At 33.8% G+C, this 26,526-nt stretch overlaps 1 protein-coding gene across 1 annotated transcript in view; it reads right to left on the bottom strand.

Annotated features, from left to right (window-relative positions):
• Positions 1-21,706, bottom strand: part of LOC140663769 (uncharacterized) — a 38,150-nt gene extending 16,444 nt beyond the window's left edge. The window contains exon 1 of the mRNA XM_072888222.1: positions 21,332-21,706. Coding sequence (XP_072744323.1) covers positions 21,332-21,515 — 184 coding nt within the window. The 5' untranslated portion in view covers positions 21,516-21,706. The remainder of the gene's footprint in view (positions 1-21,331) is intronic.
• Between the last annotated feature and the right edge of the window lie 4,820 nt (positions 21,707-26,526).

The raw sequence follows: 26,526 nt of genomic DNA, 5'->3' as shown, positions 1-26,526 counted from the left end.
AAAAGGTTACTTGAATACATAAATCTTATCTTATTAAAATATTATAAGTTATACGGAAGTTTTTTAAATTGATCAATTCTCTTCCCAATTTGTTTAATAAACAGAAACTTGAAAGATCGAAATTTTTCAAGGAAACTTGAGATTCGTTGCCTAATTAATACAAGATTTATAAAACAAAATTAGATTAAATTAACACTTTAATTTCCAATTAATTTAACTTTTTAACTTTCAATTTATTTAATTATTCTTTTTCTTCTCAAGTGCATTTTCCATAATAAATTTTAAGATACGTAAATAATGATTTTAAATCCCAATGGGAAATAACAATTTTAACCGTGACAATCTGATTCTGATTTAAACGAAACGCGTGGAAAATGCCGAAAAGCTCCACTCAATTCCAAGCGCGCACGAAAACGCAACGAAAAAAATCACTACAACGTGAACTTAAACGTCGGAAATATTTGCACGTTCGACCGTGAGCGAGGACGACCCTTCCGAAAATGGAATTTTCAATATAAATTCCACCGTGCACTCACTTCGCAATGAAAGTGCCCGAGGGTCATCAGTCAGGATTGACACTGCGATATCATCTTGCGCATCAAGTAGTTAGAAAACAATGTTAAAAAACAAGCGACATTTAGTCTGTAGAAATTTTAGAGAAAAGGCAGATATATATACATTGCGTAATTATCTTAAGATTAATTTTAACTAAATTAATAACAGGCTAGAACAACGTAATAGTGTACTAGAAATTCGCAAGAGCGTCATAGAAGAACCTCATCGACCAAAATTGGTTGCTTTGATGCCTTGGAACACTCACGATTTATTGAGATGTATTCTTCTGCACATATGTGTTTTATTTTTCCTTATTTTTAGCCTTTTGTTTTATTTTTATCTTTTTTCATTTTTCTACTCTTTTTAATTTTCATAGCAAATTAAAAAAAAAAAAAAAAGATTGACCTAATTATATTGACAGAATATTAATAGAATTTTAATTTCTCTTTTATTCTACAATCATAGTTTTACATATTCTGTTTCTAGTAACAGATAAATTACAATGTGATTGCATATCAAAAACACGTTCCTGTATCACGCAATCTCTATGTATGCCGTGCATTTCACAGAAACGTCAAATTATCGTAATGGTATCCGAAAGCTCGATTTCCTCAAAAGATTGGTTATTTCAATACGTAATCTATCAAATCGCCTTTAACTCTTCGACAAATTATCGCGTATCGTGTATATGGATACACGATACGCGATAATTACTTAATACACTATCAAAAAGTGTAAAAAATTTTCTCTTTAATTAAAAAAAGGTATTAATTTTATTAACAATAAAAAAAATAATAATACGTTTAATGTTCTTCTTGCACACAAGATTGAAAAAATGGTAATATAACGTTTCATAATTGATTTCTCAAAATTAATTTCGGAGGCCGTTAATCTTCGCGTCTGCCATTATTTCGCCGTTAGACCGATGCATCGTAAATGCGTCAAAGACAAGAACGTGCCTAATAACCGGCTCCTCGATCCTCTAGCTTACGTCTTTAACCCTCTCGTTGCATTCTCGAGGATCATAATGCGGATGGATGCAGCATGCACGATGTTGGAGCCGTCATTAGTCCCGGGAACGTAAGTACGGCACCGCCGTACGAGAGCCACGGTAGTAAAGGATACTCCAGGCTTGGCCAGCAGAAGCCCGCACCAGGCGGAGAAACAAGCCAAGTTAGTTAATGGCGCAAAACCGGAAGTCCTCGTCGCCGAAGCAGCGAGAAGGACGCTTCTCCGAGAGGATTTTAATCCCGCTACATTGGACAAGGAGATACTGCAGCGCCAAGATTTTGTTACAGACACTTGTAAGCGAACGTGAGAGAGACGCGTGTTGTCTCGCAGCGACTGTAAGCCGACCTCGTGTGCGAGTATTTCTGCAGATTTAATTAGCGCATGGTGCACATGGTATCATGACATCCACTGAAATACAAGTTGATGTGTTACGTACATTAACGCACGTGTCATTAGTCATTATTATTCTATTTCCCTCGCTAATGGAGAATCACTTTCAATCAGAGGTGAAAGTGTGGGAAAGAAGCATCGATTAGAATTTTTACAATTGGAAATGCGTGTATAAAAATGATTCGTCAGTCCTCTCTGTTATATTTTTTAGTCTCTGTAATTTACAATTCAAAAATAGAAACCCTTCCTTTAATATTACATTTCTCGTTTTAATTTTTTCGAATCGATTTACTAAATTATGAATCTTTATCATATGTATTTTCTCATAATCCCTACAATTTATTCTCTCAGTCAATCCTCTCTTTTACATTTTTTTTTTTTATTTCTCTTAGTCTTTGTAATTTACAATTCAAAAGTAAAAATTCCTCCCTTAATACTATTTTCGTTGTGTTAGTCTTTTCCGATTTATTAATTATGAATCTTTGTTATATTCTTTGGTATTTTCTTAAAATCCTTATCATTTATTCTCTCAGTCAGGCCTCTTTTTTTGCATTTTTTTTTATTTTTCGTAATCTTTCTGTAATTTATCACAGTTAAAAAATATAGAAACCCTCCCTTAATACTATATTCTTCGAATAATTTTTTCGAACCAATTTATTAAATTATTATGAATTTTATATACATTTATCTATACATAATATTTATTTCTTATATTATTTAATTTCCAATTACATAAATTAAAATATATGTTCAAGATTTTAATATTGGAAATTAATTATTATTTTTATTAAAACTCGCGTTTTCAATGAACATCTCTTCTAAGTAGCGTAAAGAAACGTATTTAGTCGATGGCACTCTCGAGCAAAGAGAAGGAGAGAGAGAGAGAGAAAAAAAAAAGACTCGTCTATTTCTGAGCGCGCGAGAGAAAATCGTGAGGGTTACTGCATCACTGCATCGAGACATCTCATCGTCTTTCTATCTCTCTCTTTTTCTCTCTCTGCACTCACTGCCAAGTGCAACGATGCACTGCCGGCCGATCACGTATGAACATGCGACGATATGAATGGAACGAACTCTGGCCTTACATCTCCTTTCTCTCTTCTTCTTCAAATCCATATCTCTCCCTTCAGCCGTGCCCTCCTCGCCCGGTTCTACATCCCTCGACGGAATAACACAAGCCATAACGTAACCATTACACGCACGCACTCGATCTACGGTAAGCAGTAAACGTGAGCGAAAGAATTGGTGAACGTCGCGGAGGCTGCTGCTTATCTTACTGATAATCCTTGTTCCAATTAGGAAGAACGTAAATAAAAAGTTTCGAACGAATCGTGTGACCGATCTTTTCGATTAAAACACAAATTCGATTGTTTGAAGTTATAAAAAAAATTTTAATAAAAATAGTAGTTCATTACAAACTAATAAACTCTTATTTGTTGTTTACAATGTAGAGAATATATTGTTTAAAGATTATTTCGAACAGATTTAATTGTTCAAATATATCTCCAGTCTCGGGGAATCCGAACAATTTATAATTCATTTCGAGCTTGAAATTCGGACTCGAACTTGTGCTTCAAAATTCCACCCAATAGTCAACAGGTCGATGTTTAGAGATGGAATTTCCTCCCCTTTCTTTACCCGAAGTTAAGCAATAATTATGCAAATGTTTCACATATTTAATCGTCATATGTTATTCCACAAATGTACAAGGCATGTTTCTCATACATATTTAATGCTGAAATACTTAAATTATAATATCGGAAATTATTATTTCATACAGCTATGTCCGAAGGATAATATAATGGGAGAAAAAAAAGGATAAAAGAGAGAAAGCCTCTTCACGAATTAAATTATGATAACAAACGAAGTTTTATCGTAAAGGTGATTTGTTCGTTATTCTTTGAAGAAAAATATCAATAATTTAAGAATTTATTACGTGTGTTTGACAAAGATCGTCGATATCTGTCGGAAGTAATGACAGTTTTATTCGATTCGTTGTTTCTGAGAATCGTAGCAAACGTAAGCACTCGGTGTGCTTGCGCGGCAGCTTTTGTTTACTTGAACCCGACTGGACATTTATTTATTTGTTGAATCCTCTCCTCGGAAAACGCGTCGGACGCGACTATTCGCCATGGGTAAGCAATTGTGATCGGAACGGAAGTTGATAGCCTCTCAGATACTCTATTTCTCTCGAAAAGGCGCGTATCAGTTGTTAAAACAACAACTTTTCAAGTATAAGTTATGATGAGAATATATGTGAGAAAAATATTTTGGCGATAATTTGATTATCTCGCGAGACAGAGATGCAACATTTTGATGTAATGATAACGCGTAATCGATGGCTGACCGAATTATGTCATATTTACTCATCAAGTATGTACTGTTTTACTATCGTTTACGCGCAAATAAACATTTCAGGTTTTGAATCGAAATAATGTAGAATATATAAAACATAATTAATTATTAATTATATAATATTATAATAAATAAACAATTAATTGTTAGTATTACAATTTAATTGTTATACTAATTCTTTGGATCATTGGTTACATTGAATAATAAAAATATCAAATTAGAAATAATAAAAATAAAAATTAAGATAGAAAATAAATAAAATCATCAAAGCTCTCGATATTTATCTCAGTTTCATATATACATATATATTTCTACAATTGAACAAAACTAGCCGGTTATAAATAATTTAATATTTTCGATATTTTAAATAACTTGTCTTGATAGATGCTGTTACTGTAAGCCGATCGTTTGGATCATGCGTTTTTTGTAAAACCGCACAGCACTGGAAAGCCGAAACTAAATACGGTTAAATAAAAATTGATCACAAATAGAGTCTACGAATCCATTGTGTACTGCAAACAGAGTGCATCGCTGCACTCGCAATCCCGTTCTTTCGGAATGTCGCGCGGGCGAAATTGGCCAATCGGTTTCTGAATCGTGTCGATCTCCATTCGGGCCTGTGCCTGGGACACACTGATAAATCGGGTCCTCCCTGATAAATCAGTTCGTGCAGGACGGTAAATTCGCGGTGGGTCGACGTATCGCGAGCAAATATCGCGTGATCGCGTCCAATTAATAACCGCGCAGCCCCCCGAGATTCTTTAAAGCGGATGCCACATGTTTTAATAACGACAAATACGGAACACCTGCAAAAAATTCTACATGAAAGGCTGTATTAGAATATAATGTAATACTAAATATATGTCATTTTCAAGGTCTTTTTGTAGCCATCAGATATATAAAAAAAAGTTTTATATATTTTGTTTTAAATATATACATATATATGTATATCTGCAATTTATTTAAAATTAATTTATAAATTAAGCTAATAATATAAAATAATTTTCTATATATATATATATATATATATATATAGAAATAGATTGAAATAATGTAAATCGACTCACTGTAAGGTGGTTACAAAAAATATTATATGATACTTTTTAACTGTACAGACATTTAAATTTAGTATGTTTTATATATTTATATATGAGTCTTCGCTCTTTTTTGAGAATTTAAATTCATATAGCCAAGATACTCTCTCAGAGCATTATTTCTTTTACAATGTTTGACAGACCGAAAAGAGAGAGCGCATATTTCAATTAAAAATCGATTTTATAAATTTTATTTTTTTAACAGATTTTTATATAATCATGATATAATTTGTGTGATATTGGAAAAATAATAGAAAAAGATAGATGATATATTTTTCTCTCCTTCTCTTTAAAACTGATAAAAATTATACTTTTTAAACATTCTCTTCAACATTTTGAAACAGACGATATACGTTATTACCCAGTTTGATTGAGCGAGGCCACATTCTCGTCAAAATAATTTTATCTCAGAAAAGACAATGGTACACATTTAAAAAAGAAATTGGCATGTAAAAAAAAAGTTTAATGCCAAAGCAAACTTCTCCCGTAAAAAATTATTCTGTTGAGTCACGATTGCAAATAGTGATTCGAGAAGGGATATACCAGCGGCAATACTCTTTTTTCCTTACTTTCAACGGTACGACCTCCCTGATAAAAGACCTTGGCCTTATAGGAAGCCGAGGAGATTGTCTGACAGGAGGAAAAGACGAAAGGCGGCGGAGCAGGAAGAAAAAGATCGGGAAGAGAGGAGAGATGAGCCGTGGCCTACCCACGACTTTTGACTCTGCTTAAAGCCACCTGGCAACCGGATACCGAGATTCTTACCGTTGGAAAACATTGAACGACGGCAAGAGGGCTTTCGAGTAGTTAAGTAAGAGGGCAACCTATAATTAACGAATTCGTGATATGTTACACGCGAATAAACGAACGAACGAACGAACGAACCACCTCTGCGATGAAATTGTATTGCCCGTTACCACAATTTAATTCGAGACCTTTCTCTCTCTTTCTATCTCTTTCATCCTTCTTCTTTCTCTGTCTGTCCGTCCGAGCACATCTGTGTGAAATAATAATTTTTGATATTGTAATTCAAATATTGCAGCTCTAAATATGTACAAGAAACGTACTCTTAATATTCGCGAAATAAATTGTCAAATAAAATGTTTGCTAAATATTAGCAAAATAATGCAGAATTGAAATATTAATTATTAACATTTAATAAATAACATTTATAAATGAAAAACGTGAATTTAAATATGTGCCTCGAACAAAAAAAAAGTACTGTGTTTTGCGAATGTTATAATTACATAATAACATGCAATTTACAAATAATATCCTTATAATTTATGTGACCAACTTGGTAAAATTTCTGATCGCGAAAAGGATTCCTTCATAGAATCGCAAACATTAAGGATTAATGCTCACGTTTCCGACTTCTCAGGCATTGCCGACTTTGTTGACTTGCTGCTTGCATCTCGAAGCTTAAAATGTGTTACGAACGACTGCCAGGCACGTAAATCGGCTTTTAAAATGTTTGCATTGCATTCGACAGACCTTTGTTAACTATATTCGAATTGAATTCTGTTACTAGATAATAATCAGGAATATTCAGCGGAATTAACATTTCAGAAGACATATAATTTATATATGAAATATAAAAAATATTTTTTAGAATTATCTCAATATTCTTTTGCTTTGTCTTGAATTTTCACTTTTTCTCGAGAAAGTAAGAAAAATATTATATACTACTCGTAATGTATGAGAACATTTTCTATTAAGATATCAATCTTAATAGAAACAAAGAAGATAAAAATATTTAATTCAAACGATAGAAAAATTTGTCGCGAAATGCATCTGTCCCTGCTACGAAATATAAACACGTGACAGTGACAAATCGTCCGTCGCCAAAGCGACGATGAAGTATCCTTAATCAAAACAGATGCGTACACAAGACAAATTTCAAAGATAACGTAGGCAAGACATATCGTTTCAGACTATGAGTTTAACCGTGTGCTACTATGAAAGACTGATAAAAGAGAATGTTTAGGCTTGTTGTTTTATTCATGTTTTATAAATTTTTCAACATTGTTTATAGTTTATCGAATAAATATTCTAATAAGGGGGGGGGGGAGGCGATAAAAGAATAAAAATTATTCCTAAATATATATATGGTTTCTTACTTGCTAAAATACTACATAATTGTAAAAGATAAGACTAATCATTAGATAACTTTTTCTTCTCATAAATTGTCTATTTAATCTGTTTGTTTAGTTATATCCAAAGATTAATTTTTTGTTATTGATTTAAAAATTTGAATTTAAGGTATTAAAAACAGAGATCGGATAAGAATTCCGATTACAAATCCGAGCGTTATTTCGGAGCAATGCTAATTGAAAGAAAAATTTGAAATCTAAATTTTTTATCATTATCGTCATCTGAAAAAATGTGCATAGTATGTTGATACTGCCCGCATCTTTTATTTCGATCAGTGAAATGAAATATCGTTCTGATGGTTGTTTCTCTTGTTTTGTTGATCGGAAAAATAGAAGAAATCACCAACAGATCGGTATATCTAGATCGTTGGATTCTTTTATTCTACACTTCGGGCAAAATCGGAATGAAAATAACGCATGTGTGTGTGGAACAATATCGTTCGTTTCGAGAATTAAAGGGGATGCGCATATTCATTCACTGGCTTCGCGCGCAATCGCGTTTTAAAATATTATATACTTTTACATTTGTATTTATATATTACTTGTTAATGTTTATATAATTATACAAGCCATATTTTAATATCATTTAAATATGTTTTTAAATTGAAATTATTGCGTAAATATAACTTAATAATACAACCAAAATTACATTATTAATCGCCTCTTGCAAAATTAATAATTAAATTAATAAGATTATATAATTTTTCCAATAATGTATATTTGATGATTATATCTCATCACTCTTCTATTAACACTCTTCTATCTTTAAAACCTCTTTAAACGATCTATGATTCATGATAAAATTCAAGGCAGATTTTTAATTTATAATTTTATACGTCACATATTTGAATGTATATGTATATCGTGACATATATTTTTATTTGTATGTATTTTACATGTTTAATAGTTTTGTATATTATATAATATAAAAAAAATTATCAATTAAATTCTTGTCTTGGATTTTATCACAAATTACAGATCATTTAAATACCTAATAATATATGTATATGATATCCTAATAATATTTGTATGTTTTGAAAACATATATATCACAATACAGATATGTTACAGTAGATTTAACATATACGATTTTACATTTTCATTAGTGGGACATGGAATTTTTAAAATTACATTGTATTATTTGGATCACGCGTGAGCTTACAAACAGACATTATTATAAACTGATCGAGACAACCATGAAACGTTGGTCTTCGAGGCTGGTATTCCTGCGGTTAACGAATAACTTGTCGCATAATCCAAACTGTCCAAACAGGAATTGCAGCTATTTACCGCAGTCACACGTAACGGCGATATATATATAATATAGTACGCTCACGTGTATCGCAAAATATTTTATAGCATCGATATCATCGCGAGATAAGTACGAACAATCGTAGCTTTAGCGGTTCCTAACGGTTTATTTCACCATTTTTGTTTAATTAACTGTCATTTAATTAGGTATTAGAAATTATATGAATTAATGTTTAAAGAAAAAAAGAATTTTTACCGCTTTGAGAATATCAGTATATATTATCAAATCTTTTATTATATTGTGTGTCTATATATTATAGCATAATGACGTGTAAAACCATTTCACACGAATATAAAATTTTATATAACGAGTAATAAATTATCCACCGATATTCTTGTCAAACTCTTAATCAACTTCGATCATTATATACTCGTTAATAAAAATTAACTTTTTTTTTTTCTTGGAAAATAAAATTCATTTCATCTGTGCTTATTACTATATAATCACGGAATAGACAGGAGAATCATTTTTTTTTACAAACAAATGTACATTCACACTTACGCCACTGCGCACGTACGTAGCTACATCTCTCATAGCCCGTCCCACGAGTCACTTTCGAAAGTATATACGAGCGAGCGGCGATGAATGGACCGGAACAGGTTCTGAATCTTATGCAATGATAAATGAGTGACCCCACGGCACATCGGCTTCACCTGCACACCTGGACGAGACTCAACCGCGGATGGGGGGAGACGCGTGATCGTGTTTGTGCGCGTGTGACGGCCCCCCTGAAAATGACTCTGGCATCACTGAATGAATCACGGCAGCGAACGAAAAAAAAAAAACACACCGTCTCCCGAACGTTCGACGCGATTTAATTATTAATTTGTAATTTATTTTTAATTAATAATAATTAACGCGTCGCGCTCTCGCGAAACTTTGCCTACAATTTTATCCGATAATTTCTGTTTCCTCGTTGGATTTACATTATTTCATAAATGATAATTGTGTGCGTAACTATTAAAGATATATCTCTCTTTACGATAACAATTGCCAATACTTGACGAAAAAATTCTTTCTATTTCGGATGTTGGATTTTTCAATTTAACAGGATAAAAATATCATTCTTTTATGTATCATTTTTTCTTATCGTTTATATTAATGCTTTCGAATTATTATTTCGCCAATCTATGCAATATTAAATTAATTAGAAGATACATGTTTTGTCATAATCAGTCAATTATGCAATTGACAATCTATAACTATATATTATAAATTAATCATCGACTTATTTATCAAATGTATCTGAGATTAATTTATCTGATACCAAAAAAAAAAAAAAAAAAAATTGCAAAATATTTCCGCTATTTTGCGCTGTCTGTCAATATATTCTCAGGTGACACATTTTTATTCTCAATTTTCGCCGCTGGTTCTTTTTTCTTTTGTTGTCGTATGACGGGTTTCGCATTTCACTAAAACACACGTGCATCTGTCGTATAGCATTTATAAAAAAAACAGAGAGAGAGAGAGAAAAAAAGAAACAATACTTTGAAAGAACGAGTGACAGAACGTGCGGGAGAAAGAACGGAAACTCGTCGGCGAGGCCGTTAATTTTTCACATTGCCGTGTAACGGAGCAGCTAATAGTAGCTTTCGTTCCCTCTCCCCATCTCCCTGGCTGGGAAGTCTCCCTTTGGCTTTCTTCTTTCCCGCTGAACGATCTTCGACCTCGATTAAGTTGCAAGGTGAATTATTCATGCGACGAATAATTAGACACTTTATACCAACACGTGGCGCGAGACCTGAATAACTGCTTGCAACAAAATCGTGCATCTATATTCGCGGTTAAATTCGTATTGTGCTATTCGCGATGAATGATTTCGGGCAGACGAGATGCTCGAGGAAATTTCATTCAACTCTCGACATGCATGTTTGTTGTTTATGCTCTTTATATCTTCACGAATTGCTGCGGCAACGCTAACACTGACTGTTTCCGAAATTTCCATCAAGACCGTGTAATCTTATTTTCAGCTATAGAAATATATTCACCAACCATAATTACAATATCAATTTATTAATTTGTGAATAATTACAATTGAATTGTCAATGTGAAACTGATTTCATCACGGTGAATGTTTCATATTGCAATCTCACAAAACAAAATTTATTCATTTATTAATAATAAATCATTTAAAAATTGATTATTGATAAATTTATTTAATTGGACTATACAATATAAATTTTCGATACTCTATAAAAATCGTATAAAACAAAAAAAAAGAGACACAACACAAATTTGTGAAATTTTACATTTTCTTAAAATTTTAGAAATGTTTAACAGAAATTTTTTAAAGTCGGCAATTTAATAATGAAAGCAATATTATGTGCTGAGAGAATGTGATCATTTTATATTATCGTATATTAAATTGGATACATTATTTTATACTTTTTTCTCTCTTGTAAGAATAATTATATATATTTTGTAAAAAAAAATATAAATATTGTATATTTCTTAGGTATAATTTAAACATTTCTGATTAGTTTAAGATATCGCATTGTCAGGAGCCGATATTTACAAGGATAATTCTAGGTGGAGTGCTAGTTGTATATACAACAATCGATAGTAAAAACAGAGTTGATGGATTAACCGAGCATAGGCATCACTCGTTACGAACGAAGCAACCATAATTTTCAAGCCGGTAAATGGGACTCGCGAGGCCAAACTTCCTTCCGTTTCGAACTCTAGGCGGCATAACAAACGATCGGCGATCGAGAGCCCCGTTCCGACAGAGTTAAACTTTCTTTCTCTCCTCGCCTCTCCATTCTAATACCAAACCCGCACCGTCCTCGTCCTTTTTTTTTCGCCCGCCTTAATTACATGTTAATGTCAGGATTATCAGCGTAGCCGAGCGACACGAAGTGGGAAAGTTCGTGTGGCGGTTTAAGCGTTTCTAAAGTAGTTAAACATTTTTCTAATCGGCCTTAATAGAGTTCTTGCCGATCCTTTTAACTACCGCGACCGTCCAGAATCTGCCGTAGTCTCGTAAGTAGCATCTCATAACTGCCTCTTTATTTCTTCATTAACCGACCAGCTTTGAATTTACCACCCGCAAAAATCATAAACGATCGTTTCTTGATATTTATTACAAACGTTAACGGTTATGTGAACATTTTTTTGTATTCGCAGAAAATTAAGTCATAATCCTTACTTCTTCTATCGTGACTACATATTTCTACTATTTTTTCCATCATAAAAAGCAACTCATGTCTGAAATATTGTGCTTCAGATATGTTTCGCGATACAAGCTGTCATGAATAAAAAGATAGAAAAAAAAACTTCTTTAGAAGTAAATTATACATATATCCACTTTCTTAATAATAAATGACAAAAAAGAAAAAAATAAAATATGAAATTATATTAGATCTACTAAACATACCTCTTAAAACTTATATCATAAACAGCACATTTAAACCAATATTTCATCCATTTAAAAAAAAAATATAATATATATCTATAGCTCGTAGTATATAAGTGCTTTTTGAAATATAGATCGGATTAAATCTGATATCTAAATTAGTTCATTTATTATATTATTATACCTTAATCGCTTCTATATATATCTCAAACGAACAATCTCGATCTAAAATCGATCGAAATATCTTGCATAATATATCATAAAGGGAGAGAGGGAATAATGACGGTATTATAAAGGAGAAACGCGCAGATGGGTCTCGAAATATTCCAAGCAAAGTATTTCAGAGCCTGGCGTATCTGTGTCTACAGGCGCATTCTGCTTCCCACGTTCCACGAATGCCACGACTTGTTGACTCAGGTCAGCCTTAAGGTCTTTGAAATTATACGACGGCCATCCTGTGGACATCCCGTGACTATTCACGAAGCTGTAACTGTCGTCCGGCAGAAGATAAAGCCGGAAAGAAATCTTCGTCCGAGTTGGTGACCCACGAAAACGACACGGCGAGATAAACAATCGGGCGAGATGCGCGATACGTGTTTACCGCACAGATTTATATCTCTACAGGGTATCCCGGTCCGACCGGATGTGCTTTTGAAAGGGCCAGATTCTTCGGGAATTTGAAAAATAAATTTTAGTTGGATAAACACGTCGCACCGCGACGATATAATTCGTTATAATAATTCATTATGAATAATCGCATATATAATTTCACACAAGATATCTGTATATGTATAAAAATAAAATGAAATAAATTGTTGAGAAAATTCAGTAAATTTAAATTTAACTTCGAGATGCACTTAGGTTTATTTAACTGCACACTGCAACGCACGTTCTTAATGAACACGGACGACGACGACTAACACTTATAAGGATAATTGCAACTTAATGCGAGCGTGGATCCTTCATACCGAGGCGTTTCGCCGAGCGTTCCGTCTACGCATCGTGAATACCAAATTAACACCTAGTTAAGTTTCGAAGAACACAGTCATTTGCATGTTAGACGCCGTCTATCCTCTTGTGTGCACACAATTTACGGTAGGCATTAACAGTTACTGTGCGAGGATTATACTCTCTCCTCGGGCTTCTCACGAAAATTTTAAATTATGTGTACACTGCGTATATATATATATGTACATATGCGTGTCTTTGTACGTGTACAGATGTGCGATAGATACTTGTGTTCCATTCACACGCGTATCTAAAAGAACCGCCGTTACAAATTATCTCCAGTAGCAAGAATAATTCTCGTTGCGCAGTTTTACGACGGAGACTAGTTTCGTCATTACTAGAATGATTCCAGGTAATGACGCCAACTAATTAACGTCTTAAAGTTTTCAATAGAGAGAAAAAGCGTTTTATGTCGGATTTTACTGGCTTGCATGATGCAACACACACTTTGACGATGCCAAATTAAATATAAATAAATTCTTTGCACGTGCGCGTCCCAGATTGATTGATTTAACCTATTAAACTATATTCTTAAAGAAGAGTAATTAACAAGAAGAGTAAAACTATTTGTATTGACGCACTAAGTAGGTAACAACGATTTTTTACGTACGTGCGCTGCACGTGTATTGCATTATTACGCAAACTTACTTGATATGCTGTTGTATATAAACATTATTGTTATATATGATCGTTATATTATGATTATAATATTATGATTAAAATTATTACAATAGTCAGAGCAGTTAAATGAAAAAATGTGTAAATTTAAAAGAAAAACTGACTGTTAATAATAAATAAATATATAAATAATTAATAAAAATAAATAAATATAAATAAGAATAAAATAATGCTAAGAAAATTATTAATCTGTATTCTATATTCTACTATACAATGTTGTTATTTATTATTTATTTATGATGCACTCAAAAAAAATGATCTTGCAACTTGAACAAAAATTTTCTAGGTGTAAAAAATTAACTGTAACAGATAAATTATTAGCAAATATTGTGATACTGCATATATTTTTCACTTAATCAATTTAAATGACAGAATTTATATCTATATTATTAGTGTAATTTAAACTGAAAAATTTTTTTCTGCGATGCCTATCTTTAAGGCCTATTGTCAAAGACAATTATATTTGTGATTAATATTTGGCAACGGGATCTAAATCTTCTAGAGGTATTGCTAGAATATTGCTGCTATAAATTCTATACGTGACAAACAATATTCTAACAGATACAAAAAGTAGCGGTAAATTTTAATTGAAACATCTAGAAATCTATCTACATTAGTAAAATATTTTTTTGAGTGTGATATTATATTATTACGGATACAAACAGTTAATAATAAGCTAATGATAATAATAATGAAAGAGATAGAGAAAGGCGGAAAATGTGCAATGCATTTTGTAATTGCATAACAGTAGCTGGAATTGCACAAATAAATTCATTGCCAACGCTTCCTGTAGAAATTACACAATTTTCCTCGCCATGGAAAAATAGTGTCGTCCCTATTAAGTCATTATGAATATTGAACAAAAATTCCGATCCTGCGAGCGAAAGGTTAGGCAACCATCGTGGAATTCTCTCCATCACAATGAGCCGGGTAAACAATGTAAGCGAAGACTTTATGAATATTCACCCGACGTTATATACACTCTTCCTCGAAGGCGTACCGTAAAATTTCCACTAACGTGATTCTAGCATTTCCATTCTACCGTTGCGCCGGTGCCGAGGGAAACGTATTCTTTTCATCAGAAAAAAGTCGCAGACACGAGGAGAAAGAGAGAGAGAGAGAGAGAGAGAGAGGAAAGGGAGGGAGAGGGAAATACGTAGTAATTTCAATAACATCGATGCAAGATTGCTATGAATTTTCATTGAATCCCGCCGGGAGGATTCCGTTACAATAACACATCGTATGTTTATCTCACGTGAAAATTACGACGTTACGTAAACGTGTAGCGAAATTTTACAGATCCGGAATTTTCTGTCGAAAAATTCTTATTGAAAGGAAAGATACATTTTCATCATTTTTATTAGAAGCTTTCAACAAAGTAATCTCTCAAAGCGATCAGCGGACCCTTCCCACCTGTTGTCAATGCATATTACGAAAATTGCAATAGAGATTATGTCCCTATACTATACAAAGAACTGAGCACAATGTGGCATAATGTATCGCTAATCCAAACAATATCATTACAAATTTTCATTAACTTTAACTTCAATGCACTATACGCCCAGGCATCATTATTTTCACGAAAATATGATACAGTGTGTTATAACAATATTAATTATCCTTGTATTACAGCATACGGTTATGTAATTTTTGCTTCTTCATTTATATAGAGAAAATTAACTCTTGCTATAAAACATGAAAATCTAAAGCATATAAAATAATAACAAAACCGATATTGATAGATGTCAATATATTTATCGAGCGGCCTTTGTTAATATAATTATTGCGACACACATTTTTTACAATGGCTCATATATTTCTTTTAAAATCTAACACGCGACCTACATTTAAATAATTTATTTAAATCATGTATTTTGCAAAGAGAAAAAAATACAACATCCAGCTCCATCAGTCAACTTTTTTAATTCATTTTATTTATTATTTTCATGAAAAATACTATCAAAATTATTCATCTTACGTTTACGCTTTTTATATATGATGAACGTGTGTGTGTGTGTGTGTGTGTCAACTTTATCTTCGTGCAATGACTCCATTGGATTTTGCATTAATGAAGAAATTATTGTGTATGTCATAATCCGACATTCCGTGATTTCAATTTGTCGCAGTTTGCACTTTGTAACTCGACGCAATAACTGCTTGTTGCTTCCCTACGATAGTTCAATCACCTCACTTCTCATAGTAGCAGCAGCAGTAGCAGCAGCAGCCACGACAAGTAATAACTCAAAGTGCATTACACCTTGGGACGCGCAATTACGGGCAATTACTCCTTGAAGTAACCCGGCAAGCTGCTACCAAACATTACCGGATGCGAGTAGCGGAGGTGAGCACTCGACCATCGACGCCCGATGGCAGCTGCCAACATTTAGTCAGACGTGGACCAGAAGAAACTCATTCGCCGCACAAACAGGGGCGGAGTTGCCTGGAGCTTATCAAAAGTCTAAGAAAAATAAAAAATCCTGATAGCTCAAGGGGTTGAGACGTATTTCAAAAACCTTTTCATTATCCCTGATATTGTATTCTTTATGTCTTAATATGATACATTCGAATCTACTTGAAATTATTTCAAATTATTTGAAATTATTATATCAATCTTAGGCATATATTTGATTTGTGTCAAGTCTAAAAATATAATTGCATAATTTTTCTATCGAAAAGTGTTTTATTCCATCATTTTTTTTTCCTATTCCTCCGTCGTTGAACGGCTGCGCAGGTTCTCATACAAAAGATCTTGTACAAATTTTCCCTGATAATAATCTGTCGTAAAGTCCGCCCCTGCGCACTGAAAGCTCGTCGGACGACACGACGGGCGTTCGCCGGGAGCCACGACAACGGATACTTTGTACTAGTTTTTCCAAGCCAATCCTCTGGCATTATTATGTTTTCTCAGTACGGGTAATTAGGGTGGACATCGAGAGAGCGCATACCGGGTGATCGTGGCACGAGGAAATTGCCCGAGTTTACGGCGAACGTACGTCGGGATCGACAATGTTGCCAATGACGAGGACTTTTGTGGCGAACGCCCGTATAGAATATCGAGAAAAATGTATCAGCGTGGCTCCCAACGCGCATCAATCTTTCATGACAGATTCTTCGACGATATCGGAGTTGATTTTCTCCTGAAAATACTGCGGCATCAATCATTTTCGAGTTATTAGCGTAGGAACGTGAATATGTTTTCACGATTTAAGCTCCCTTTCTTAATTTCTAAGTATTCATTATTCAAAGCTAAAATCTCTCGCGATGAAAAGTGACGTCATATAAAGTGTCAATAAACATTTTTATTCCTTCTCTTTTTAGATAATATAAGATGTATTTGGCGGATACTTGTAGATACAAATATTTTAAGATACTTTTATTGAGGAACAAAGAGACTACTAAAGGGATCTGTTATTTTGCGATGAATTAACAAACACTGACGATAATAAATAAAAAACCGGATAATTGGATCACTGTTGTTTTACTAAAATTCCGCGTTGCGGATTCATTCATGATCGCAACTATTGCGACAAGTAATTTAGTATGCAATCACATTACTGCCGTAGGGTCGAAATATTATTTAATATTTTTCGTTATTTATGTACGATTCACGCGGCGAATCGTATAATCAAACTATAGTATTAATTACGCTGGATTAAATACGGAGAAAATTTTGAAGTCCCTTTTAATATTTTCAGTTCTATTTCCTAGCGTGTCGATGTACTTTGCACACGATGTGCAAATGTACTCCCGCGGCGAGATTGGATGCCTTAGGCGGAATAGAATTATTTGCGACTTGTCTTTCATCTCTCGATAGACGTGGAATAAGTTTCTTTCACAATAATTGTATTTTAAGACAAAAGAGCTCTCGCGTACAATAAAACTGGAATGTTCTTTTATCGCGCGAATATAAAGAATTATTGTTTCATGGAAATAATTACGAGCGCACGAGCTACATTGTTTGAATATTAGTATCTACAAAAAAAACTTTTTCCTTATAGAGAATTATATGTTTCCTCTACAGAGAAAAAAATTAATTTTCTCGAGCCACGCGTGTGTAACGTAATCTTGACTCCTTTCGAAATGGCCAACGCGATACGTAATAACTACCGACGTGAATCCATCCGTTCACACTTCCGACTAGTAACTTCATCGAATGCGACAGCGACGTATCCGCTTTGGCAGGAGATGAGAGAGAGAAAGAGAGAGAGAGAGAGAGAGAAGGAGAACGAGATATTAGAGCAGCTGCTTGGTCGCATATGCGACATCCAATAAACCCGGACAGTTCTCATATCGAAGTTCGGCACGACCGACGTATAGCCAGGAGGAGTTACACGAAGCGCCAGCAGGATGTAATTTAGCAATGACAACGACAGCATCGTCTTTATTTCGAGTTTTTACCGAGGGGTCAAAAAGGTGGAAAAACTGAGAGATGTCACCGCTACCGATTGGAGCTATCCTTCCAATTGGCACGTGACAAATGTCTGCATGTTGTGTTACAACATATTACAATCGACAATCGTTTACAGACTGATGTCGCCACGAGTGCCGGATCGAGTTTGTCGACTGCATTCTCTCGCGATGATCCTTCGTTGACATCTCGAGAGATTTATCGTTTTCTAACGGACTATCGCGAATAGCACACGTGACGTTCGATAGCTCGCATAGTTTCCCCCGAGTGATGGATTGGCGTTCTTAAGATTGTGGCTTTGGCTATTGCTACCTTATTCACTAGTCTTATTCGCTTTTACGATACCGTCATATTTCTCTTGTTGAACAATCATGATTCCTTCTATCAAGTCGCCTGTTTTAAGATTATTCGCTATTTTCTCATATCGTAAATATTTGCAATATGCTAATTACTTACTAATATACACGTGATCTAAAATTATATTTATGTATAATAACGAAAATATCGACTAATACATTTTTTTTCATTTTAATTGTATATTAATCACAACGTCATTACAATTTTATTATGAGTATATATAGTCAGAAAATTTATTTTTTTTTTAAATAATAAGAATAAAAAATAATATACCGGTGAAAAAAAATACATATGAGAAAGTACATTGAATGAAAAATTTCTGAAAATGTTTTCCATCTCTCCTCATCGAGTTTTAATAAACGACACTATAAAGTTCATGAATTATTTCTTGTATAAAAAGGTAATTAAAAAATTATAACCTCTATCAGCCTAGTAATAAATGCATGGAAAGACTAATCCACAGAGCTTGCTTGCTACAATGTGCAGTCTAATGAACAATCTATCGAGATGGCAGGCGCTCACAAGTAAAGATAATTTAAAGATTCTCCTCCGTCATGGCGCAAGATGAGCCAAACATTTTGGCACAACTCACAATCAGTAATGGCATTGTATCAATACTGTTTCTTGCCAAGAAATTCCTTACGCGAGATATCACGAATCTGGTACGAGGTCACGTCGGCGAAGGGCGTCGGCGAAGAAATCTTCTAAGAGGGATGATATATAGAGCCAGTCAAGCCTGGACATTCATATAAGATCCATTCGGCACAAAATAAGTGAAGAAAAGAATCACTTAAATGATCTGAGAGTGAGAAGGAGAAAGAGAAGGAAAGATTCGAGTAAATCGGAAAAAAAGGAAAACAATTTGAGAGAAATCTCAAATAATCGTATTTTATCAATAGAACAATTAAAATTGATTGTTTTCAGTGATTTTTAATATATTACTATGGAATATACATATAAAATAATTAATATGCATGGAAGAAAAATATAAATGTTCCTATATCGCATACTACAAAATTATTCAAAAGATTTTGTAATCCAGCATTTTAAATTAAACAATTATATATATTAAACTATATATGTGTAACTTTTAAGAAATAATATATTCTCTTTAAAGAGTTAGCAAATTAAAAAAATCTCTTTATATATCTAAATTTTAATATTTATATATGCATATACATTTACATACAAAGTGAGAGAGAAAACTTAAAATTATAATAAAAACACTTTTATTATTTTACGTAATTGAATATTTTTGTGATAAACAGAAAAGTGTTTCTCAACAGTAATTAAGCAAGAGACATAATGTTGCTGCAAAGAAGGTGTTGTTATGGGTTTCATTTTTTTTACGGTAGAAGGTCGGCTTTAAAGAGAAAGGGAACGAGTACCGAGACCGCTAAAGTGACGCGAGATAATAGATGTAAGGCACGAAAAAGCCGAACAAGGATGGAAATCCGGCCGGGCGGCCGCGACCGAATGAGAATCCAGGAAAATCCGTCCACTCACTCTGGCAGTACGATTAATCAAAGCCACGCGACGAAAATGAAGGCCATGCAATTTAGAACATTCTTATTTTAAAAGTAAGTGAAGGACGTAATTAAATCGAACGAAAGGTTTCTTAAATGGTATATGTGTATTTTAATATGATAATTGAAATGTTGAATTGAAAATTTTTATGGGAATAATAATAGCTAGAGTTTAATAAATATATTTTAACTTTTATGAAATTAAAGACAGATAGAAAATTAAAAAATAGACTATTCTATGAATTATTGTTATCATAGTATGAAAGGGTATATATAACATAAAAATTTTATTAAATTATTATATAAAATTATATACATTATACATATATACATACTATATATATATAATAAAATAAATATGTATATTTTTAAATTATATAAAAAAATATATTTATATACATATTTTTTCTTTCTTTTAAAGAAATCATTTTAAAAAAATTATATATTTACGCTTAACTGTAATTCGATAAAAATGTTAATGGCGTATTAACTCGGACCCTATAGTTGCGTAAGAGATGATCCATAAATCTTTCGAGCGAAAACAATGGTTAAGATAGATACTCTCACGACATATGGGAAAAAATATCGCTTTAGACTCACGGTCATTTAAAATATAATGATATCTATATATGGAAGCATTATAAGATTTATAGGCATGCATGTAACGATAACATCGAACGCGATGATGGAAAAGCAACGCAAATTTTTATTATTTCATTAAAATTGTTGTATAATCAAATGTTACGTCGTTTCATTTGCATAATTTGTATAAAATAAATATTTCAAATCGCTAGCACAAATATTTTTCGTTATTCTCAAAAATATTTTTCAAGACTGTAATGATTATGATTAACATATTTCTTTATAATTTATTTGTGTCCAATATTTTTTCATTAATTTAAAATGTTTATGTCCACAGTATTACAATAATTATTTTTATTTCGTTTTTGTTGTTACAGCAATTATTTTGATTATTGCATAGTCAAAATAAAAGTGAATTTAATTCGTTTTACCGTAGATATTTAAATTGAATAGGAATCTTATTAGAAGCAGGAAAAATCATGGCGACTGGAGTCGCTAATGGGTCTCTAATGAGTTAAAAGCATGCACCCATCACCGCACCGCTCACCTGGCTTGATCTCGCGGGGATAAGCCTGCGCCCGCGATTCATCCGCGACAAGCAGCAGCAACGGCGGCAACACGAGGACCACCGAGATCCTAACGACGTGCGCCAAGGTCATCTTCTTGGTCCCGGCGCCGATCGAGCTCTGTGTTCTCCGGTACTGCGAAGGGTCCGAGCACGCACTGATCATCGCCGAGGCGAGGCCCTACGGGCGCCCGTAGGGGGATCGGGACAATCGACAAATCAGAACCCGATACCGTGCCGTGAGAGACGCGAGTGATGACCCTCCCAGATCTCCGCACAGAGGTCACGCGTTGGTTGCACCGCTGCGCTGCCTGTGACCTCGAGACCTCTAAAGTCGCCGGCGGCGGCGGCGGCGGCGGCGGCGGCGGCGACGGCAAGATTTGATGGTGTTTGTACCGGTTGTACTCTCGGTACAACGCGAGTGTCTGCGGCAACCGGGTCGGGCGAGTGAGCGAGGATCGAGTGAGTGAGGATGGACTGACAGACGTGCGGGCGTACGCACGAATCAATGAAGTGAGTGGTACTTATCCGTATAGGAGCCCTCACCTTACCCAACTCGGACCACCTCGCCTCCTCGACCCTCTCGCTTCCCTTCTCTCGCACGCACGCCTCTCTTTCGCCTCTTGTGCCTGGCTCTCTTCTTCTCCATCGTCTCTCTTCCTACTCTTCTTCTTTTTCCCGTCTTATTCTTCCTTATCCTTCTCCTACTACCGCTCATCTTTCTCCTCCTCCTCTCTGTCCTTTCTCCTTCTTCCCTTCCATCGTCTTTTCCTCCGCCACCCGCGTCTCTTATTCCTCACCTCTTTCGCTTTCCTCTCCCTTTCTTGCCTTACATTCGATTTACCGTTAATTGGCGAACGTTTTTACGAAAAATTTAATTTTTACGATATAATATAATTCATCTGATAATTCATAATGTCTTGAATGATTTTACTTTTCGAAGTAATATAATTAAATGTTTTTTAATTAATTGACGTCTGAAGGACCTTAGATATTATATTCATGCAAGATTATTTTTCTCTCTAATTTTATATCGTTTAACATCAAATTATATCGTAATTGTGCATTGAATTGTTAGCATCTTTCTCTTATTTCCCCACAGTCTTCTTATTTCGTTTAAGTTATATAGATTGCACAACTATCAGCACAAAGTTTTCGTAAAAGCGCAACACAAAGAGTTCCAATCTCGACAGCTTCTGCACAGTCTCGCCTTGACACCCACTTTTATCACGACTCAAGAAGTCTTAGGAGTAATTAGCAAACTTCTTCGGCGACAGAGTGCAACATTATGCAATATTAATCCTGCAGCGCACAATTTGATTATTATCTTTCAAATAGTATTTATATTTTTACACACAAAAACTATGTATATTAAATAATGAAAAAAAAATAAAATTGTATTTTAGATGACATCATATGTAAAACATTATGTATGACTATAATTAATCAAATGCAATATTACGTTCTTTTGTCATAAATAATTCCTAACATAAATAGAAGAATATTACTGTATGAATAATAAAGAAATGTATATCATTAATTAAAAATGAATTGTACATGTTACGTACACATTTTATTCCAAAAGAAATTTCTCTCTTAAAGATATATGTAACCTTACAAACTAAATTGCTACTTTTTTAATTACTTGTGCGTTTCTCGAATATACGTTCAACTTTATTCATATTTTTACATGACATGCATACACAAGAGCATTCATATTTCATACTACGAGAAAATGAAAATATAATACGTAAAATATGTAAGAAGAAAAAGAAAAAGAAATATATATATATATATATATATATAAATATGTATATATATTTAGAAGCATGCATGCTTGATTTAAAAATGCATATTTTAATTATCATTAAAATAGTAGAAGAAAATAACGATGGGAAGAAAATAATGGCGTAAAAAGTCGGGATTTTACTGCAGAAGTAAGTTCTCAGAGGGAACTAGTTAATTATAACTCAAAGAAATTTAAAGGAGGCGGATGCGCCGTATTTTTTGACACTATAGCAGGTAGTATTCCTTCGCACATTGGCCTTTTTGTTCCGGCTCCCTCGTTTACCCACCTATCTCTACCGTTGTGTTTCTTAGCATTCGCCGCGAGATGTGTTCCCACACGGTTTAAACCCCACCGGCCACCTCTGTTTATCCGGCATCTCTCGGTATAGAATCGCGCCAGGTAATCCTTCGCGTGCAAACATCCTCGCTCCACGTCATTCGTGCCACGGCTCTCGCACGTGCGGACGACACGCGATAATTTTATTCCGGCGCTACCCCTAAATAGCTTCGTTATTTTCGTCTCTCCGACGAAAACAACACCTCGTGCCGTACCATCCTTTCGAAGGATATCCGCCATCCTTGTTCCCGTCCTCGTGCAACCGAGATTTTCCCCTTGGCGGATTTATTGAAATTTCACCGAGAAAGAACGAGGGAACAAGTTCTTCTCCTCTTCCCGCGTCGTCTTTTCCTGTCCGCTTTGTCTTTTTCATGATGCAAACGCAAACCCAAGACGTCGCCTTTGTCACTTATTTCCCGCTTTTCCTCTCGCTTTTCTCGGTACAATTCCCGCAAAACGTCGCCGTCCGTCCTTTCGACGCAAAGATCTCGAACTCATTTTCCACTACTTAATTTATATAAGTATTTCTTCCTCTTTCGCTAAACATTGCACGATATTTCTTCTTCGTAATTACGCCATTGCATTGTAGCAATTAAAACTATTAGAAATGTAAAAACATTAATTATTCTTCTATAAGATTAAATGAGATGAAGTAATCTAAATCTTTAAGTAAATGGAATAATATAATTTTCTAATATATAATAGAATTAATAGAATAATAATGTGATAATATAATAATAATACATTATATTAGAAAATTATTTAAAAAAAGGACAGAATCGATGAAAATAATCGAAATCTTTAAATAAATGGAATAATATAATTTCCTAATATATAATAGAATTAATGGAATAATAATGTGATATATAATATATTGTATTAGAAAAATTATTTAAAAAAGGGCAGAATCGATGAAAAAAGAAGAAAACAAAACGAAATAGCAACAGCACTTCAAACATCATTTCGTACATCTAATATCGATTATATTTTCTGAAGACTCCTTCGTAATGGATGTCGCAATATTTTACACGTGCTTTGGCTCCCGCCCAAATATAAGTGTATTCGACATTTTCCTCTTGGCTGCAATACCGCGACAAACTACATTGCGTTGTAAAGGCCGCACTGTCAGCCGTAAAACTTTTCGCGCGAGGCATTCGCGAAATATTGATTCCTGCTGAAAGCAGTTTGGATGCAGCTGAGACCATCACGGGGGTGCGGATACACTTTTCCGGCAAACGCGGCGGCGCACGCATTTTCACAAATTTTCTATAATGGATGGCACAATGCGTCGGAATGGCGCGCCAGTGCTTTTCCCTCGCGCGTCAGGGAAAGCTATTGTGAATATAAAATGCATTAACTAGAATCGCTTCCACATGGCTTTTCGTTTATTCGCTGGACGAAACAGATCACTTCCCAACCGTACGAACCGGTAGGAACAGGCAACTGGTGGTTGACGTTCCATGGAAAATAGAAAGAAATTGCAAATAATTTATCGAAAGAAATTACACGCACAAGAGAACGTTCACTTCTTTCGTTTCTTGCAACTTGAACGAAATATTTTTGAACGCTTAGAAAATCAACACTGGTTTATCCGAAATAGAAATTTTCAATGCGTTGAGTATGTAAATGTATAAAATAAATGTTTATACGCAAAAAACAATTTACAGAATAATTGTAAAAACATAAAAGTTATAATGTTATAATAATCTTACACATATCTAGCGCATATAGAGAGAATATTTAAAAAACACTTTTTTAAGTTTAATTCTAGATTTTAGAATTTGTATAAATCTTACTCATTTTAATGTATAACGTCCAATTCTACAGAAAACATCAATAATTTAAAGTTAATTAAACAATTTAGCATCATTTCATGTTATTTTAAGCTGATCAGTAAACTGAATGTCTTTCTTCAAATAATTTGTCATTCCCAAAAATATATCGTGGAAAATACATTCGTTACAAATTATTCGATAATTTAACATCGCTCACTGTTTTCATTAAAAGAAGAAAAAGACAATTTGATTTAAAATGTATTATAGCAAAAATGTATTTTGTATAATAAGCAAAGATTACGAAATATGAACAATTGTGACGCGACACTAGGATGACCCATGAGAGGAAAAACTCGAGACCATAGTACGAGAAAAAAGCGTGTCATGGACAAGTCTATCCATCTTGCTTGTCTGACAAATATGGGGAAATAGAGTCTCGAACATGCGCAGCCTCTCATAGGGCTTAATAGCAAAAAAAAGACACAGATTTATTTGTAATCCTGAGAGTCGCGAGATGCCTGAACGATTTGCTTGCGCAATCAACAACCATCGCAACTCTTATCACAAAATAGAGCAACGAACAACTTTATACGAGAATGTTACAATGAGAATGTTACAATGTTGTCTTCCTCTTCTTTTAAACTTCAACTTGTATTGCGAATTAACGGTATCGATCGTCAAACAACAAAACATGATGGCAAATATTTATCATTAAATATCGTGCGCTAGAATCTACAATAGCATTTATATTATAATTATTATTATGTATATAATATTAATATATTATTAATTAAATAGAATAAATTTGGTAAATAATTTTACAGACCCCTATATATTTTACTTATTTTCTCTCTCTCTCTCTCTCTCTCTCTTTCTCTCTCTCTCTCTCTCTCTCTCTCTTTCTATATATATATATATATATATATATATATATATATATATATATATATATATATATTATATTTATTTATATGTGTTTGTACAATTATTAAAAATTTTTGTGCTTTTACAATTACTTTAGTTTTGTACATATATTTATATACTCTCAATGTGTTCAGTATTTCTTTAAACGAGAATAAACATTGATCGTTACATCTGTTCGCACCCTTGTACGACTTGCAACTCGGCTTGCAACTGCGTCTACCTATGAGGCTAATTGTGATGTCGAGACGAGAGTGAAGAGATCGTTACATCGTAGATCATCCATTTATGGCCGCGTAGCCATCTGGTCGCCTGACTTCGCATGAAGATAAAGCCGTTTCAAACGAAAACCGACC

The sequence above is a fragment of the Anoplolepis gracilipes genome, chromosome 3 (assembly GCF_047496725.1).
Source record: "Anoplolepis gracilipes chromosome 3, ASM4749672v1, whole genome shotgun sequence".
Classification (NCBI taxonomy): Eukaryota; Metazoa; Arthropoda; class Insecta; order Hymenoptera; family Formicidae; genus Anoplolepis; species Anoplolepis gracilipes.
Note: the sequence above shows the minus strand (reverse complement) of the source record. Positions and strands in the feature narration are given on the sequence as shown.